Source organism: Sminthopsis crassicaudata, chromosome 3, assembly GCF_048593235.1.
Source record: "Sminthopsis crassicaudata isolate SCR6 chromosome 3, ASM4859323v1, whole genome shotgun sequence".
Classification (NCBI taxonomy): Eukaryota; Metazoa; Chordata; class Mammalia; order Dasyuromorphia; family Dasyuridae; genus Sminthopsis; species Sminthopsis crassicaudata.
Genome location: NC_133619.1, coordinates 395,232,952 through 395,251,405, shown reverse-complemented (window position 1 = coordinate 395,251,405; position 18,454 = coordinate 395,232,952). Strand labels below are relative to the sequence as shown.

Sequence of the window (18,454 nt, the reverse complement as noted above, 5' to 3'; positions counted from 1 at the left end):
ATTATTCACAAAAGAGTTGGGGACTAATGGTTTTCAAAGTTAAAGTCTTCTGTTAATTATACCCCAGTAAGGACTTAGTGTCTGGATTTTGAGAAGGGCAAAAGTTTCATCTGCTGCATACCTTACATCAAGAGGGTATGCAAAAGGCCAGTTTAAACTTGACTGGTAGAGGTAGATGAAGCACACTCTTTTACTTTGAGCTCATGCATCACTTTGAGGAAAAAAAAAAAGGTTAGGTACCTAACTTTTTCACTAGCATTCATTTTTCCTTATCTAGGATGTTCACTCAAGGCATATAATTATGGGGCTCTTTGGGGGTCTGCATTCTGTAAATGATGACATTATATTGCCTGGGCAAGTTACTTAATCCTATTTGCCTCAGTTTCCTTGTCCTATAGCTGGACAAAGACGTCCTATGAGTTGGAGAAGAAAAGGTCAAACCAGTCTAGTAGATTTGCCAAGAATACCCCAAATGAGGTTAAGAAGAGTTGGACGTGACTGAAAACCTTTAAGTGAACAATGATGACAATTCATTGCCATAGAAACTTGATTGTGAAAGTCTGTAGGTCTGGATAGTACGCCAGAGGGCTGGGAGGTGCCTCATTCTCAGGGGGGAAGCTATACCTTCTGAATAACTGCCTCACAGATTTATGATATTTTAAGAAAATAGACCACTCTAACTTAAATCAAAGAACACATGATTTCTTCCCTCTTAAGTTGGAAGATTCTTAGAAATGCTTCATTTATTCAACAAATACTTACTGAGTGGTTACGATGTACAAGCCACTAAGATAAATGCTTCCCTTAAAGAGCTCACAGTCTAGTGTGGGAGGTGATATACATAAACACAAGAAAGATTCGATTATAGCTCCCTCAGTAAGTTAACTCTTATTTTTTAAAATAAAAGCAGTGGGTTCATGTTGTGGGTTCAAAGACTGAAACAGGAACTTAACACATGCAGTTCCCTTTTTTAGCTACCTCAAAAGGCACACTTCTGGTTTGCTCTGATGCCTCTAGGATCCACTTGAATCAGACTGTGGGGGAGTGCAGTAAGGGATTTACAATTGTAGTGTCTCTCTTGATGGCTCATCACCTTGGTAAGCATTTTCCTTTAATTTTCTAAATCGTTATTTCAATTGAGCCTTTTTTTGTTCAGAAAAAGGAGTTTCTAAGGTTTTCTTCTATTTTTTTTTTTTTTTAAACTGTGTTGTTGGGTCATATGACTGTATTTATGTAATGGTGTTAGCTTTTGCTGGGGAATTGGGAGTAAGGGGTTTTAGCTAGTTACGACCTGACTAGACCAGATAGTCATGGTCAAATTAGTTAGATTTTCTGTTTCATTTTGCCCATCTGAAAGAGAGTTTAGGATAAGTTGCTTTGTGACAGAAGAAAAGCAAGGAGTACTTTTTAAAAGAGGCCAAAAATGAATCCATGAAAGCTGTCGATTATCTTATGAAGGGGTTTCCCAGGTATGCTTGAAGCAATGGGAAGACTGCTACTGCTCCTGATACCAGGGCCTTATACTAAGGAGTCTCCAACATCTTGTCTCCTAAGGTACTTGAGGTTTGATAGAATACTTGCTTGTCACACCCTTTGTATAGTTGTCATCTTAGTGAGGAGTTATGATTTGACTGAGGAGGGATAGATTAGGAAGAAAACTTAAGAATTATATTACCATTCATATTCCTTTCCAGTTTTGGGGCTAGATATAGCTTCTTCTTGTTTAGTTATGTCCAACTTTTCATGATTCCATTTGAGGTTTTCTTGGCTAATATATTGGAATGCTTTGCCATTTTCTTCTCCAGCTCCTTTTACAGATGAGGAAACTGAGGCAAATAGGGTTAAATCAGGTTGAGTCACTTGCTCAGGAACACAAACTAATGAATGTCTGAAGATAGATTTGAACTCAGGTCTTCCTCACTCCAGGTCCAGCACTGTCCACTATCCACTGAGCCATTGAAGTTTAAGTTGTATTAATAAAGCACTCCTGTGTCTGAAGTTACATGACCCTATTCTAAATTGTCATGGAGTCACAAACTTTATATAGAACTTTAAGGTTGGAAGGAATATTATAGAGTACTTATTAAATGGTCTAGGAGGAAAATTAATCCTGAGAGACTCATAGTTTATATTAATGTCTAAGAGAAATTAAAAAAAAAAAAGGTAGTTTAGATGGAATATAGAGCACCTGAGGAGAAGGCAGATGAGTTAGGAATAGCTTTAAGTGCTAAACAGGAGGAATTTATATTTTCTCCTAGAACTAATAAGGAGTCCCTGAAACTTTCTGAACCATGGATAAGGACTTAAGGGGACAGGGGACTTAGGGGCAGTGTCTCTCCCAGGACAGTGTGGTAAATACACACACATAGGACATGGAACACAAAGATTGAGAAGGATTACTAAAATAAGTAGAAATGGGAATCAAGGGGGTGCTGAAGAGAGCAGTGTCATGGAAACCAAAGAGGAAGAGAGAGTATCTGGATGAAGAGCTAATTGAAAATATTAGAAGTTTCTCAGAAGTCAAAGAAAGAGGGCTGAGAAAAGGCTATGGATTTAGCAGTTGAATAGTAGGTGACTTTGAAGAGAACAGTTTGAATTGAGGAATGGGGTCCAAAGTGACATGTCAAGATGCTGAGAGCTGAATGGGATAAGAAAATGGATGACACTGATGTAGATGGCTTCTTTATAGAAGTTTGGTTGTGAAAATGAGAAGACAGACATAGAAGATGAATACAGGGGACTGTAGGGCCAGATGAAGGTTTTTGGATGGTAGAGATCTGGGTACATTTGTAGCATAAAAAGAGTCAGTAATTAAAAATAATTGTTAAGGTCATTGTAATCAGAGGAATGGTATAGAGTTTACCAAGATTCTTGCAAAGCAATTGAGAAAAATCTCATATTCTTTTAGAAGGGATAGAGAAGTATGAGTCAGACAATTTGGGTCATTGTGAAACTCTCCAAATGGCTAGACATAAAGAGTACACAATAATGCCCTGATGTCAACTTGGGAATTTTCAGTGGAGTGCCCCAACCAGAATTCTTTGCTGTTTATAATATTTTTATCAACAACTTGGATAAAGCACAGATAGTGTGCTTTTCATATTTGTAAATGGCAGATCTTGGAGGGATAGCTAGAGTTGGATAACAAAGCCAAGAATCAAACAAATCTTGATAAGATATAATTTTGAATTAAATATTTTTTTAATTAAAGCTTTTTATTTTCAAAATATATGCATAGATAATTTTTCAACATTAATCTTTGTGAAATCTTGTGTTCCAAATTTCCCTTCTTTTCCCCCTACCCCCTTCCCAGGTGGCAAGTAATCCAATATATGGTAAACATGGTAAAATATATATGTCAAATCTAATATATGCATACATATTTATACAATTATGCACAAGAAAAATCAAATCAAAAAGAAAAAGAAAGAAAGAAAATAAAATGCAAGCAAACAACAAAAAGAGTGAGAATGCTATGTTGTGACTCATATTCAGTTCCCACAGCCCTCTTCCTAGAGATGATAGCTCTTTTCATCACAAGATCATTGGAACTGGCCTGAATTATCTCATTGTTGAAAAAAGCCATGTCCATCAGAATTTATCATTGTATAATCTTCTTGTTGCTATGTACAATGATTCCTGGTTCTGCTCATTTCATTTAGTATCAGTTCATGCAAATCTCTCCAGGCCTTTCTAAAATCATCCTCCTGATTGTTTCTTATGGAACAATAATATTCCATAACATTCATGTACCATAATTTATTCAGCCACTCTCCATCTGATGGGCATCCACTCAGTTTCCTGTTTCTTTTTTTTTTAATTTCTTTTAAAAAATTTTTATTGAAGCTTTTTATTTTTAATACATATGCAAGGATAATTTTTCAACACTGACCCTTGCAAAACCTTGTGTTCCAATTTTGCCCCCTTCTCATCCTCTCCCCTAGATGGTAAGTAATCCAATATATGTTAAACATGGTAAAAATATAGGTAAATCCATTATAGGCATACATAGTTATCTTGCTGCACAAGAAAAATCAGATCAAAAAGGAAAAAGAAATGAGAAAGAAAATAAAATTCAAGCAAACAACAACAAAAGAAATGCTATCAGTTTCTAGTTTCTGCTACTACAAAAAGGGCTACCACAAATGTTTTTGCACATTGTACTAAATTTTAATAAGATGAAATTTACCTATTTTTGGAGTTAAAAAAAATTCAACCTCACAGGTATATGATGAAGAAAGAATGAATAGAGAGGATATTCATCTAAAAAATGTGGGATTTTAAAGCCCCCTAAGCTCAGCAAGAGTCAGCAGCTAAGAAAGCCAAGGTGGTCTTAGGCTTCTTTAAAAGAGCCAAAATATCTTAAATGAGATATATGACTTCTGTTTTCTTTAGTCTGGTCAGGTTACATCTTGGGTATTTTATTCAGTTCTAAGCAAGAAAATTTAGGAAATATATAAGTGATCTAAAGTGTGTCAAGAAGGGAAGGAAGTCATTAGAATGATGACAGTAGGCCATGTGAGGATAGTTGCAGAAACTGGAGATTCTAGCTTAGATAAAAAAAGATGGGATGTGGGGGAGGGGGCAGAATAGAGAAATGATTGCACTCTTCAAGTGGACTTTTTAAATGGAAAAGCAATGGATTGGAGTTGTTCTGTGTGGTCTCAGATAGTAGCATTGGAACCAGTGGATAGAATTTAGGGTCAATGTAAGGAAAAAATTTTATAATAGTGGGAGATATGCTAAAGTAGAATGAGCTGCTTTGGGAAGCAGTAGATTCACATATGTTTGAGTATTTTATAGGAGGCCTTTTGTTCAGGTATGATTTGGATGAGATGGCCCACAAACTCCTTTTCAGCAATGTAATTCTGTGAATCTCTCTTTTTGCTTTTCTAAGTAAGTCACTTTAAAAAAAAATCAGATTTTATCTATATAGAGAACTCTGGGTATAAAAACTTGCTCTATTGATACAGGTCAGCAATTCTATGTTATAGTCTTTAGAGAAAATAGGTCAGAGTTTTCTGAAAATATTGTAGGTGTATTAAATTCTGATAAAAGACTGCATCCCCCTTTTCATTAAATTTAGTTGTGACTAAGTAACCCATAGAATTAGCAAATAGATTCAGTCATCTCTTGTTTTGTTTTTTTTTTTTTTTTTTTTTAAAGAGTGCTACAATTGTAAGAAGTGTCCACATTGATGGTTTCAATTTTGGTCTAATATATGTATAAGTCATCATGAGCTCAAGTACTACAAACATAATATTAATTTAAGATTATATCCGATGAAGGGTACAAGAGTATCTCTTTATAACGTTGATGCTGAACTGACATCCATCTTATTGACCAACTTTTGTCAGGTTGTTGCTGTATGTACTTAGAATTTTGGGGAATTTAACATGATTCTTAATGTATCTAAATCAATGCAATCACTAGTTATATCTTTAGGTTTCTACTAACCATTTTCCAATTCTCGCATTCATTGTAATTCAGACTTTCTTACCCCTGCCATCCCCTTTTCTAAAATTTACAAACACAAGCCTGGTCACTTTGGCTTATAGTCTATAGAACATACATAAGTATGTTCATGTTTGGCTATATGATTTAAAGAAATCCATACAAATAAACTACTTTCTTCTTGTCTTCTGTGCTGTTATGACAATGAGCTTCTATTATTTTAGTTTTAATACTTTGTATCTTGTTTTAGAAATATTTTTATTAAGTTTTGTTTTAACTTCCCTTGAGCAATATGATTGAAGTACAGGAACAATAACAAAAGAAGAAAAAGGCAAAACAAAGGAAAACAATTACAAAAAACAGAAAAGAGGGATACAAATGATTATGCCACATAACTGTACACTTCTGTTATTTACTGATTAATTATTAAGCAAAAGTGCTTATGTAAACTTTAACAAGGTTGTCTAATTATTTTGTTGATATGCAAAGCCTTAATTTCTACAATTGTAATCAATTTGAGGCACTGCGTGGAGTAGATGGAGAGATTGGCCTTCGATTCAAGTCTTGCTTCTGATACATATTAGCTCTGTGACTGTTGGCAAGGCACTTAATCTCTCAATGCCCCAAACAATTTTCTAAGACTATAAAAAGTGGCAGACAAGTTGCTCTTCTGTATTAATGTTGGAATTTCTGTATAGGGAATTTCCTACAGATGAAATCACAAATTCAGATCAAAAGCAAAAGAATTTTATGTATAAATTGCTCTTTCAGTTCTGCTTTCTTCATTCTGTATTACTTTTTATGACTTAAGTTTCTTTAAATTCTTTATATTTATCTTTTTCTGAAGTACAAAACTATTCCATTATATCTTTATGTTCTGTTGTTTCAGTCAAGTCCAACTCTTTGTGATCCCTTTTGGGGTTTTCTTGGTAGATATACTGGAGTAGCTTGCCATATCCTTTTGCAGCTCATCTTAAAGATGAGGAAACTGAGGCAAACAGGATTAAATGACTTGCCTAAGGTCACATAGAAGCCAGATTTAAACTCAGATCTTCCTAACTCCACACCTTGTGCTCTATCCACTGTACTACCTAGTTGCCTTATATCCTTATACTACAATTTATTTACATTCCCCAGTTCTTGTATATATTGCTGTTATTATTTTGCTCTTCTAGTATACTTTGTTGTAGTTTACAAAGTGGTAGTAAATGATGCTGTTACTTATTTTATCTGGTAAAATAACTCTATGGGAAAGGCAGACTAAGTATTATTCTCCACTCCTCTTCTTCCCCCATTTTACACATCATGAAACTGAAGGTCAGAGAAGAAGTTACTTGGACAGGGTCCCACAAGGATTAAATAGCAGAGCCAGTCTTTTGACTCTGAAACCACAATTCTTTTCATTAATCTGTGATGCCTCCCTTTTTTGTATTATAATGCCAGAGAAACTGAGGCAAGATAGAGATTAGAGAGTTTTAATATTTTATTTGAAAGGGAGGGATTTACTGAAACCAAATGGATCCATGGTTTGTGTTAGGTTCTTACTAAGTGCTAATGAGATAATGAGATATTAGGTTCTTACTAGGTGCTAAGTCGGTACTTGACAATTCTCTAGTTCTGGCCTTTACTGGGAGTTTTTACTTGTGAATTCCTGGGGAAGAACTTGCATGCTTAGGAGCAGCAAGTTCATTGGTTGAAGTAATTTTTCCCAGAAGCCCTTGCATTATCCCACGCCCATTCTCTGGGAGGATAAAAGAGGGCAGCTCTGGAGGAAAAGGGAGTCTCTGCTCTAGACCAGACTTGTCGCGGCTCTCTGCAGGGAGGGAAATCACTTCTCTGGACCAGAGTTAATGGCAACTATCTGGAGACAACGGTTCTCTACAGGAAGAAGAATCTGTATGAGAGATTTGAGTTGACACAGCAGAGAGCTCCCAGAGAGCAATCGGCAGCTTCTGGAGACAACAGCACATTACAGGTTTGGTCTTAGGGATGAATGAGAGTATCTTCTCCAAGAATCCAGCAATGAATGTCAGATACAAAGATTCTTTTATAGGGTAACAAGAACAATGACATAATGTGTGGAGGCACCTAGGATGGGGATGACATAATGGGGGAGGCACCAGAGAGGGAGAGGCACTTGATATACTAGTAACATCTAAGATATAAGATCTTTATTCTATCAAACATTCTGATGATTAAGAGTGAATGGTGGTGTTGCAGGATTGAGCATTACAATTAGGAACTGAGGCAGAACAATTTAGGGAAACTGGGTCAGGAAAATTAGGGAAACTGAATCAGGACAATAAAAGGGAACTGTGGCACAACAGTATAGCTTCCTGGTATAGTTTGCCAATTTTTTTTTCTGATGGTGGTAGAGTTAAGAAGTAGAGAGTGGCACTGGAAACATGAATTTCAGGTGATCTTTTCTTGCTCAGATGTGCATTATGAATAAAGCCAGACATGCTATAAGAATACTTATCAGAGCAAGAGTTTTTCTATTTTCCTGAGTCCTTTCCTCTTAGCTTATTAATATGGTGTGTTTTCCTTCTTTTGGCAAAGGATGACCTCCCCTTCCATTGCAAGAAACAGAAAGTAGACCTGACAGACCAGTTGCCTCATGTGAAGCTGAAATCATCTCCCTAATGACCTGAGGAACTGGCGGGTAGGCTGAAGTTTGGATAACATTACTTATCTGGACATTCTAACTTCTCTCTACCTTCTGTCCCTTCTCTGGCTAATTTCCTCTCCTCCCTCTCCAGTCTCCAGTCACCTTGTGTGACTGCATTCTTACATGGATGGAGTTAAGTGACTTAGGACTTTTTGCCTTTTATGTCCATTTTCTACTATATTCAAATTCCTTATCCATTCTTCTTTGGTTTTGGTAAGGGAGGGATAGGAATAGAAGAGGGTCTAGATTTGAATTTCATAAATATGGGGAACTTTAAATATGGCAACTCTTCTGTCCCTACAGATTGACAACTCATCTATGACCAAAAGACTTGTTCATGGACTCACAGCCATGTGTCTGAGGGGAAACTTGAACTCAAGTCTTCTTGACTCTTAAGTTGGTACTCTATCACTCATCTTTTCATGATGTTTACAATTTCCAGTTTATTTGAGGAGACAGATGGGAATTTCAAGGCTAACTTTCAGTGTTTTAAAATGTGAAATTGTTAGGCTGCATTGGATTACATTTAGGGTTGTTGCCTCAGTGTCAGTGTATATTGATTGCTGTGTGTTCTCTTGAAATTGACTTAAAACTTTTCTATCTTTGTTCTTATTTTGAAGGTTGAAAAAAAAGCAGGATGTTTTGTCCATTGGAACTCAAATTGCTATCTATGTTGCTGGGTAAGTAGAGACAGAGGGTATAACTGTGAAACTTCATTTCTTATGAGCCTTGTTCAATTTCTTTTAAGCCAGTTTTGTTTTCAGTTTTCTTTGTGTTTTGAGAAGGAAGCAATAATTTTGCTCTTTGCAGTTCTGTTGAAAAATTTATCTTAAAATATATTGGACAATTTTTTTTTTTTAGGAAAAAGATTTTTCTGTAAAAACTCATCCTTCAGTCTCAGTTCTGTTTCTGGCATTTCTCTCTATTCCATGAAGAGTAGTATCCTGCTTCTTTTTGGATATTCTGAGGTGCCATTATTTGACATTTCATTAGAGTATTCTGAGAGACAGCCTGATATATAATGAAAAGCATGCTAATGTTGGTGTCAGCAGACCTAAATTTGAATACTTGCCCTAATTCTTGCTGTTTATATGATATTGGGTAAATCAGATAACCTTTTTGAGCCATAGTTTTCTTATCTGTAAATGGAAACAATAATTCTTAAATTTCTTAATTTTTCAGGGTTATTGGAAGAAAATGATTTGAAAACTTATACTATATAGCCATATATTTTTATTTAAGCATTGTTATTATCTTTTAAAGGGCTAATTTTTAAGCCATAGCAGTCCGATTTTTTTTTAAAGTGTAGGTCAGAGAGGATACTGAAGTTGATGGAAAAAGTAATAACCTAAGTCTAGATTTTTAAATCTGGTCTCTAAAAATAGTTTTAGAGATGGTGTGGGTGAAGAACTTTGGGTCCCATTAGTCTTAATTTTTTCTTCCTTTTTTTCTGTTTGCTTCATGGCTTTGCAGGAAGAGAGAATGCTTTTACTCTATATCTTGCTATTGATGCCTAGGTCCTGAATGTATGTGCTTGTGTGTGTATGTGTATGTATATATGAATGCCTTTTGCTCTCTGAAGTTGTGAAAGTTGTGCCATTATCTGACTTAGTGTGCTGCCCATAGCAGGGACCTTTACCAGTAGATATGAGGCATAACCACATCTAAAAACAAAGGCTGTACCTTGGAGAACGTGTTTGTGTGTATGTGTGTATATGTGAGGGAAGCATATGTAGGAGGGCATTTGGGCATGTTTCCAGTGGCCTGTGTGATAAGTTTGTACTATTTTGGCTGGGCATGGAAGCTGGCCTAAATCTAGGAAATTCTGCCTAGTGTCCTGGTTTTGCCTATCTTGCTTTTGAGGAGGTTGCCCCCATCAAATGTGAGAAGTAGCTTTCCTTTGCAGTTGCTTACTAAGATTTTTCTGTAAAAGCTCATCCTTCAGTCTCAAATTCTGTTTCTGGCATTTATCCTACCTCTTTTGGCAGATCTTCAATTAAATGCTCTAGACAGGCCACTCTTTAAGATGGCCAAGAAAAAGGGAGCAGCAAAATCTAGCTTTCTCACAACTTTTACAGAAATAATTGATCTAGAAATGTAAGAATTACAGTAAGTTCATGTTGCCCGTCTAAGTCAAAGAGGTAGGCAAAAACCTTTGGGATCTAAAGAAGTCATCCAGACAGAAAAGCCCAGCTTAGCAGTAAAGTCTCCTGATGATTTTCTGTTTCCAGATGAGGAATGAGCCCAGAAAACTTAAAGCCTGATGCATTCTATATGGAGGACCTGATCAGGGTCTAACCCAAGAAAACTAGAGCCTGTAGTTCTGTTACTTTGACCCCAAATCATGGCTCACAAGCCTGCGGCTCTGATGGGAAGGGCATCTTTCAGGGTATGCTTTGAGTCAAACTACTCTATATCAACTGCCCTTTTGCACAGTGCCTTTACCAGATAGTACAGGTAAATACCAAAGAAGTCCTTGCTGTCCCATCCTGAGATACATAGGGTCTGACATCAACTCAGAGTCCTATTTTGTGAAGTAAGGCTAGAGAAATGAGTGAACAGAAGAAAATGAAAATTAAGAGATGCTTGAGAGAGAGAGACACTCAAGAAATAAACCCGGAAGAATAACTACATCATCTATAAGTAAAGCCTGAAAGAAATTTTCAGATGTGCCATAAGCTATGTTGGAGCTCCTAGAAGAAATGAAAGAATTAAAAAATGATACTGGAACAAAAATGAGAGCTCTATCGAACAGACAGCATAATTTAGGGGGAAAAATGCTACTTACCAGAGATGTCAGTTATAGAGTTTATGGGCCACATGTAACCCAAACATTCCTATGTTTGGACTGAACCAGATTAAAATATAATTGAAAAATAATTAGCAAAATAAATTAAAATATAATAAAACTTAGATAATATTACTTTAAAACATAGCCAATATGAAGCCTACAAGGATCCTTAAATATAATTTAGTGGCTTCTATTTCTATTTAAATTTGACACTATGACTATCGACTATTCCCTTAAAAATAGTATTAAAATTAGCTCCTTCGATATTTGCTTTAGAAGTAGCTATCCTTGTACTTGTTATTCTCAAGCTCATTCCAAATGTTAACCAACTATCTGGTTTACAGGAAGGTGCCTTCCCTGCTGGTATTCTTTGGAGATATTTGATTCCTTTCAAAAGAATCCCTTCTGTTATGTTTAGATTTTGGGATCTTGGCTGCTGGGGAGGAAGTTAAATATCTCTTCTCAGGGAAGAGATCTTGGATGAAAAGATTGGCATGTTGATTTTGTTTATCCTCATGTGGCTTTGCTTGGCTTTTTTTTTTTTTTTTTTTTTTTTTTAACTGAACTGGGCAGGATCTCTATCTCATTATAACCTAGTTTGTATCTTTGTGCCTGTGTCCCTTTCCCTTTCTTGCATTTCTTCCCTGGCTTTATTTATTTGCAGAGATATTGGGCTGTGAAATCTGAAATACTGCTCTATCTAATGATATTTTCTGTCATTGACCTTGAAATGATTTGTGGAGTTTATGAGAAGATAGCAGCAGTTGGAAGGGCCCACCAGCTGAGAAGTCAGTGGCAGAGGGAAGAAGATGGGCAAAAGAGGGTAAACAAAAGGCTGAGTCAGGGAGGAGGGTGTATGCTTGGCCAAGTAGCAAGGAGTCCTGTGATCTGTCCTGAAGCCAGAATCAGCCAGCAAGTCTTATACTTTTTTAAAATACTAGGAGTTAAACACACACACATACACACTCTCTCTCTCTCTCTCTCTCTCTCTCTCTCTCTCTCTCTCTCTCTCTCTCTCTCTCTCTCTTTCTCTCTCTCTCTCTCAACAAACCCATGATTTGGCTTTTTAGATTAGGAAACCAGTGCCTTTTTGACCAAGAGCAAGAATTGTGATTTTTCTACTTCCTGTTTATTAGATGTGGCTATACAAGTAGGTGATCAGAAAGTTGGGCTTCCCCTGTTTCTTTTCCACACACAAGGGATGGAACAGAATATTTAAAGGCATCAGCTAGTGTTTTTGCAAGTCCCACAATCAGCATTTTTATGATTTATTCAAGTCCATCAAGCCTCTGTTAAATATCTTCTGTGTGCAGAGTATTGTGCTAGGTACTTGGGGATATGTTGTGTTTAGCTAGAAGCTGTAACCTGCCTTTATGAAGCTTGTTAGGTATATAGGATATACATTTAAATAACAAATGTGCAATAATGTACTCCATGCAATAATATTGTACAACCAATATGAATAACGAATATAAATAACATATAACTAAATGCATATGAGATATTGCATAAATGCATATGAGAAGCACAAGTAGGGAATATTATGTATGGCACATTTCTTTTCACTTAATCCAAGTTGAATGGTTACCTTCTAAGGAATAAATTTTTAATCCCTCTTAATTCTAGTTACTTTGATTATTTTCAGAAATTATTTTCAATTTCTCCTGTATATAGTTCATTTGTACATAGTTATTTACTTCTTGTCTCACATTAGATATTTTTTCCATATTTGATCATATTTTTTACCCCCCAAATTTTTTTATAGATATCTTTTACCTGTGACATCACCATAGCATCCAATGTATCCCTCCATTTCTCCCTCTCAGAGAGTTATCTTGTATGTCAAATAACATTTTTTTGGAGGGGAAAATACTCAGTACAACTGACTGAAAAACAAAAAGAAAAAAAAAAGCAAACTGAAAAAGTTTAATATGCAATTTGTAGAACTCCTGTCTAGAACTCCTCCCTCCACAAAGAGGTAGTTTGGGTTTATCCTGTCATATCTCTCTGTAACATGCCCTCCTGGCAGTTACAATTACTAGTCTGTCCTAGGCCCAACAGAGTACCTTTGACCACTGACCTTTGCAGTGTCAACTCTACCCGGCTTGCCTCCTCTGAGGCCTTCAAAGGTCTCTGGCCACGATCTCTTGAATCTATAGCTTAATAACCGGTAGCACGCTCAAGAACAGCCACGTGTAATATTTTTTTTTAATTTTTTTATTAATTTTTATAATTATAACATTTTCTTTGACAGTACATATTCATAGGTAATTTTTTTTTTACAACATTATCCGTTGTACTCCCTTCTGTTTCAAAATTTTCCCCTCCTTCCCTCCACCCCCTCCCCTAGATGGCAGGCATTCTCATACATATTAAATATTTTATAGTATATCCTAGGTACAATATATATGTGTAGAACCGAATTTGTTGTTGTTGTTGTTGCAAAGGAAGAATTGTATTCAGAAGCTAAAAATAATCTGGGAAGAAAAACAAAACAAAACAAAACAAAACAGTGCTCACAGTTTATACTCATTTCCCAGTGTTCCTTTTCTGGATGTAGCTGATTCTGTCCATCATTGATCAATTGGAATTGGATTAGCTCTTCTCTATGTTGAAGATATCCACTTCCATCAGAATACATCCTTATACAGTATCATTGTTGAAGTGTATAATGATCTTCTGGTTCTTCTCGTTTCACTTAGCATCAGTTGATGTAAGTCTCTCCAAGCCTCTCTTTATTCCTCCAGTTGGTCATTTCTTACAGAACAATAATATTCCATAAAATTCATATTCCATAATTTACCCAACCATTCTCCAATTGATGGACATCCATTCATTTTCCAGTTTCTAGCCACTACAAAAAGGGCTACCACAAACATTTTGGCACATACAGGTCTCTTTCCCTTCTTTATTATTTCCTTGGGATATAAGCCCAGGAGTAGCACTGCTGGGTCAAAGGGTATGCACATTTTGATAACTTTTTGGGCATAATTCCAGATTGCTCTCCAGAATGGTTGGATTCTTTCACAACTCCACCAACAATGTATTAGTGTCCCAGTTTTCCCACATCCCCTCCAACATTCATCATTATTTGTTCCTGTCATCTTAGCCAATCTGACAGATGTGTAATGATATCTCAGAGTTGTCTTAATTTGCATTTCTCTGATCAATAGTGATTTGGAACACTTTTTCATATGAGTGGAAATAGTTTCAATTTCATCATCTGAAAATTGTCTGTTCATATACTTTGACCATTTATCAATTGGAGAATGGCTTGATTTCTTATAAATTAAAGTCAGTTCTCTGTATATTTTGGAGATGAGGCTTTTATCAGAACTTTTAACTGTAAAAATGTTTTCCCAATTTGTTACTTCCCTTCTAATCTTGTTTGCATTAGTTTTGTTTGTGCAGAAACTTTTTAATTTGGTGTAATCAAAATGTTCTATTTTGTGATCAATAATGGTCTCTAGTTCTCCCTTGGATACAAACTCCTTCCTCCTCCACAAGTCTGAGAGGTAGACTATCCCATGTTCCTCCAATTTATTTATGATTTCGTTCTTTATGCCTAAATCTTGGACCCATTTTGATCTTATCTTAGTATGTGGTGTTAAATGTGGGTCCATGCCTAGTTTCTGCCATACTAATTTCCAGTTTTCCCAGCAGTTTTTGTCAAATAATGAATTCTTATCCCAAAAGTTGGGATGTTTGGGTTTGTCAAACACTAGATTGCTATTCTTATTCACTATCTTGCCCTGTGAACCTAACCTATTCCACTGATCAACTAGGCTATTTCTTAGCCAATACCAAATGGTTTTGGTGACTGTTGCTTTATAATACAGTTCTAGATCAGGTACAGCTAGACCACCTTCATTTAATTTTTTTTTCATTACTTCCCTTGAAATTCTTGACCTTTTGTTGTTCCATATGAATTCTGTTGTTATTTTTTCTAGGTCATTAAAATAGTTTCTTGGGAGTCTGATTGGTATAGCACTAAATAAATAGATTAGTTTAGGGAGTATTGTCATCTTGATTATATTCACTCCGCCTATCCAAGAACACTGAATGTCTTTCCAATTATTTAAATCTGACTTTATTTTTGTGGCAAGTGTTTTGTAGTTTTGCTCATATAATTCCTGACTTTTCTTTGGTAGATATATTTCCAAATATTTTATACTATTGACCGTTATTTTGAATGGAATTTCTCTTTGTATCTCTAGCTGTTGGATTGTGTTGGTAATGTATAAAAATGCTGACATTTATGTGGATTTATTTTGTATCCTGCAACTTTGCTAAAATTCTGAATTATTTCTAATAGCTTTTTAGCAGAGTCTTTGGGGTTCTCTAAGTATACCATCATGTCATCTGCAAAGAGTGATAGTTTGATTTCCTCATTTCCTACTCGAATTCCTTAAATCTCTTTCTCGGCTCTTATTGCTGAGGCTAGAGTTTCTAGAACTATATTGAATAGTAATGGTGATAGTGGGCAACCTTGTTTCACTCCTGATCTTACAGGGAAAGGTTCTAGTTTATCGCCATTACATATGATGTTTACTGAAGATTTTAAATATATGCTCGTTATTATTTTAAGGAATAGTCCATTTATTCCTATACTCTCAAGCATTTTTAGTAGGAATGGATGTTGGATTTTATCAAATGCTTTTTCTGTATCTATTGAGATGATCATATGGTTTTTATTAATTTGATTATTAATATTGTCAATTATACTAATAGTTTTCCTAATATTAAACCAGCCCTGTATTCCTGGTGTAAATCCTACTTGATCATAGTGCATTATCCTGGGGATGATTTTCTGAAGTCTTTTTGCTAATATCTTATTTAAGATTTTAGCATCAATATTCATTAAGGAAATTGGTCTATAGTTTTCTTTCTCAGTTTTCGATCTACCTGGTTTAGGTATCAGTACCATGTCTGTGTCATCAAAGGAATTTGGTAGGACTCCTTCAATCCCTATTTTTTCAAATAGTTTATATAGCATTGGAGTTAGTTGTTCTTTAAATGTTTGGTAGAATTCACATGTAACACGTGTAATCTTAAAAGCCTTTATTACACCTACTCACATAATGCCCTGACTTGGTGCCCTGACTTGTTGATTCCCTAGGGAACACCTGGTCTGAAGACCCATGTGTTCACTACCAAAATCCTTACCTCTTTCGGCTATCCATCTCGGCTTGGCCACCCAGGCTAGGGAGCCAGGTTAAAGAGAGTGATTGCTGTCTGCAGTGGGCTTATAAAGGGCCTGCGAGTTCACACACACAGCCAATCAGCTAGAGAGTCACCCATTACAAAGCTATCTCAATGTGGCAAAGATCCCACCCACAGGGCAGTCCTAATATCCACAGAGAATACTTCCTGGGGTACTCAATCTCCATTGCACTGTGGCGCCGCCCATTTAAAGGGCCCTTACATCTCTCCATTTGTTTCCCATTTGATCTTTATAACTTTTAAAATTTACTTTTGATTTTTTGTTGTGTTCTTGTTCTATCCATTGCTGTATATAGTTAGCTTTTACATTGTTGTTACTACATTGCTTTCTTGGCTCTGCCTCCTTCCCCTGCATTAGTTCATATAGATCTTTTTATGCTTCTCTGTATTCATTGCACATATCATTTCTTACAGCACAGTAATATTCCATTACATTTATAAACCACAATTTGTTTGCCATTATTCCCTAGTTTCCCAATCGATGGGCATCTACTTTGCAATTCTTAGCTATCACAAAAAGTGCTACTATAAATATTTTGGAGTTTATGGGACCTTTTCCCCCCTTGATTGATGGTTTTATTGGGGTGTAATCATAATAATGGAGTCTGTGGTTCAAAAGGTATAAACATTTTGGTCACTTTATTTGTATAATCACAAACTCATTGGTTCATCAACAATGTATTAGTGTGCCTTTCTTTCTATAATTCTTCCAGCATTGACTTGCCATTTTTGGTGATTTCTGTCAATAAGTTGGGTATGAAGTGAAACTTAATTATTTTCATTTGAATTTTTCTTATTATTAGTGATTTGGAACTTTTTTCATGTAGTTGTATAATTTATTTCTTTTGTAAACTCTTTGTGCATATCCTTTGACCATTTATCTAGTAGGGAATGGCTGTTAATTTTACGTATGTTTATTAATTGTTTTTATATCTTAGATACCAAACTCTTATCAGAGAAATTTGATATGAAGCTTTTTTCCCATTGACCACTTCCCTTCTTATTGTAGATAAATTAATGTTGTCTATGCATAAACTTTTCAGTTTTAAGTAGTTATTTATTATATTGTTTGTAATTGCTTATTATTTGATTAAAAATACATCTTCTTCCCATAGCTGTGAGAAGAGTACAATTTGTTTCTCTTCTAATTTTTATGTATTTTTATATTAAGGTTGTATACTCATTTAACTTGTATTGGTATAAATGTTGAATTAAACCCTTTTCCTACTAACCTCCTTTCCAGTTTTCCTAGCATTTATTATCAAATAAGAAGCTTTATTTTTTCCCTAGGTAACATATTTTCATCTCTATCAAATATAGGGTTAATGATTTCTATCATTTTAGAATCTCCCTTACCTACTCTGTCCCATTGATTTCTCTGTTCTTTAACCACAAAAAGATGGTTTTGCTGTTCTCCCATTAAACTACCAGTTCCTTGAGAGCAGGAGGGAAGAGAAGGGAATTAGTGTTTATGTAGTACCTACTATGTGCCAAGCACTGTGGCTAAGTGTTATGCCAAAATTACCTCTCTTAATACGCAACACAACCCTGCAAAGTAGCATTTTTGCTAATACTGTTCCTATTTTGTTGTTGAGGAAACAGACAAGTAACTACATGGCCAGTAAATGTCTGAGGCTGGATTTGAATTCCTGACTCCAGGCTCAGCACTTTGGATACCTTTCTTTGTATCCCCAGTGCACATTATATTATCTGGCACATAGTAGATATTTAACAAATGTTTACTGACTGACAGAACAGTATTTCATTTAATCTTATTGGCTTTAGTTTTGTTTTGAGTGAGAGCTCTTTTTGAGAGGAAGGTGTAGTGTACTTGGTGGCAGACTTATTTCTCCCGATTAAGTTATCCATTTAAATTTTTTCTCCCTGTCCTTGAATCTTTTAGGTTGTGTCTGGGGTCTAGATGACATGGTTGTTTCTTCCCCTGAAAAGATGGTACATGTGGGTGACTCAGCCTTACTGGGCTGTATTTTACCGAGCGCTATGAAGAAACAAGTGACTAAAGTGAATTGGATGTTCTCAGCAGGGGAGCATGCAGAGGTAATGAAAAAGGAGAAGCAATACCTGATAGAGATTCGCTGGCTGGTAGCTACAGAGCAGTGGGCACAGGAAGACAGATTCAATGAGTTCAATTGCTTAAGAAGGTTGCTCCCAAACTTTCTGAAAAACAAAACCAGTGCAACACATGGGTTCACTGTTGTCAGACAACAGTGACAAATGGAATAGCTTTTCTAGGGGGTACAGTGGATAGAATACTGGGCCTAGAGTCAGGAAAGTCTTGAGTTTAAATTTGGCCTCAG

General features: G+C 35.8%; 1 protein-coding gene across 7 annotated transcripts in view; it reads left to right on the top strand.

Moving 5' to 3' along the window:
• The first annotated feature begins 988 nt into the window (after nt 1–988).
• Nucleotides 989–18,454, top strand: part of JAML (junction adhesion molecule like) — a 32,297-nt gene continuing 14,831 nt past the window's right edge. For 2 of the 7 annotated variants that reach the window (XM_074302251.1, XM_074302245.1), the window contains exons 1-6: nt 991–1,097; nt 7,274–7,429; nt 8,014–8,116; nt 8,426–8,522; nt 8,743–8,802; nt 18,040–18,194. In XM_074302251.1, coding sequence (XP_074158352.1) covers nt 8,760–8,802; nt 18,040–18,194 — 198 coding nt within the window. In that variant the 5' untranslated portion in view covers nt 991–1,097; nt 7,274–7,429; nt 8,014–8,116; nt 8,426–8,522; nt 8,743–8,759. Of the gene's footprint in view, nt 1,098–7,273; nt 7,430–8,013; nt 8,117–8,425; nt 8,523–8,742; nt 8,803–18,039; nt 18,195–18,454 lie in introns of all 7 variants that reach the window. The other 5 variants (XM_074302246.1, XM_074302250.1, XM_074302249.1 and 2 more) reach the window with 5 other exon arrangements.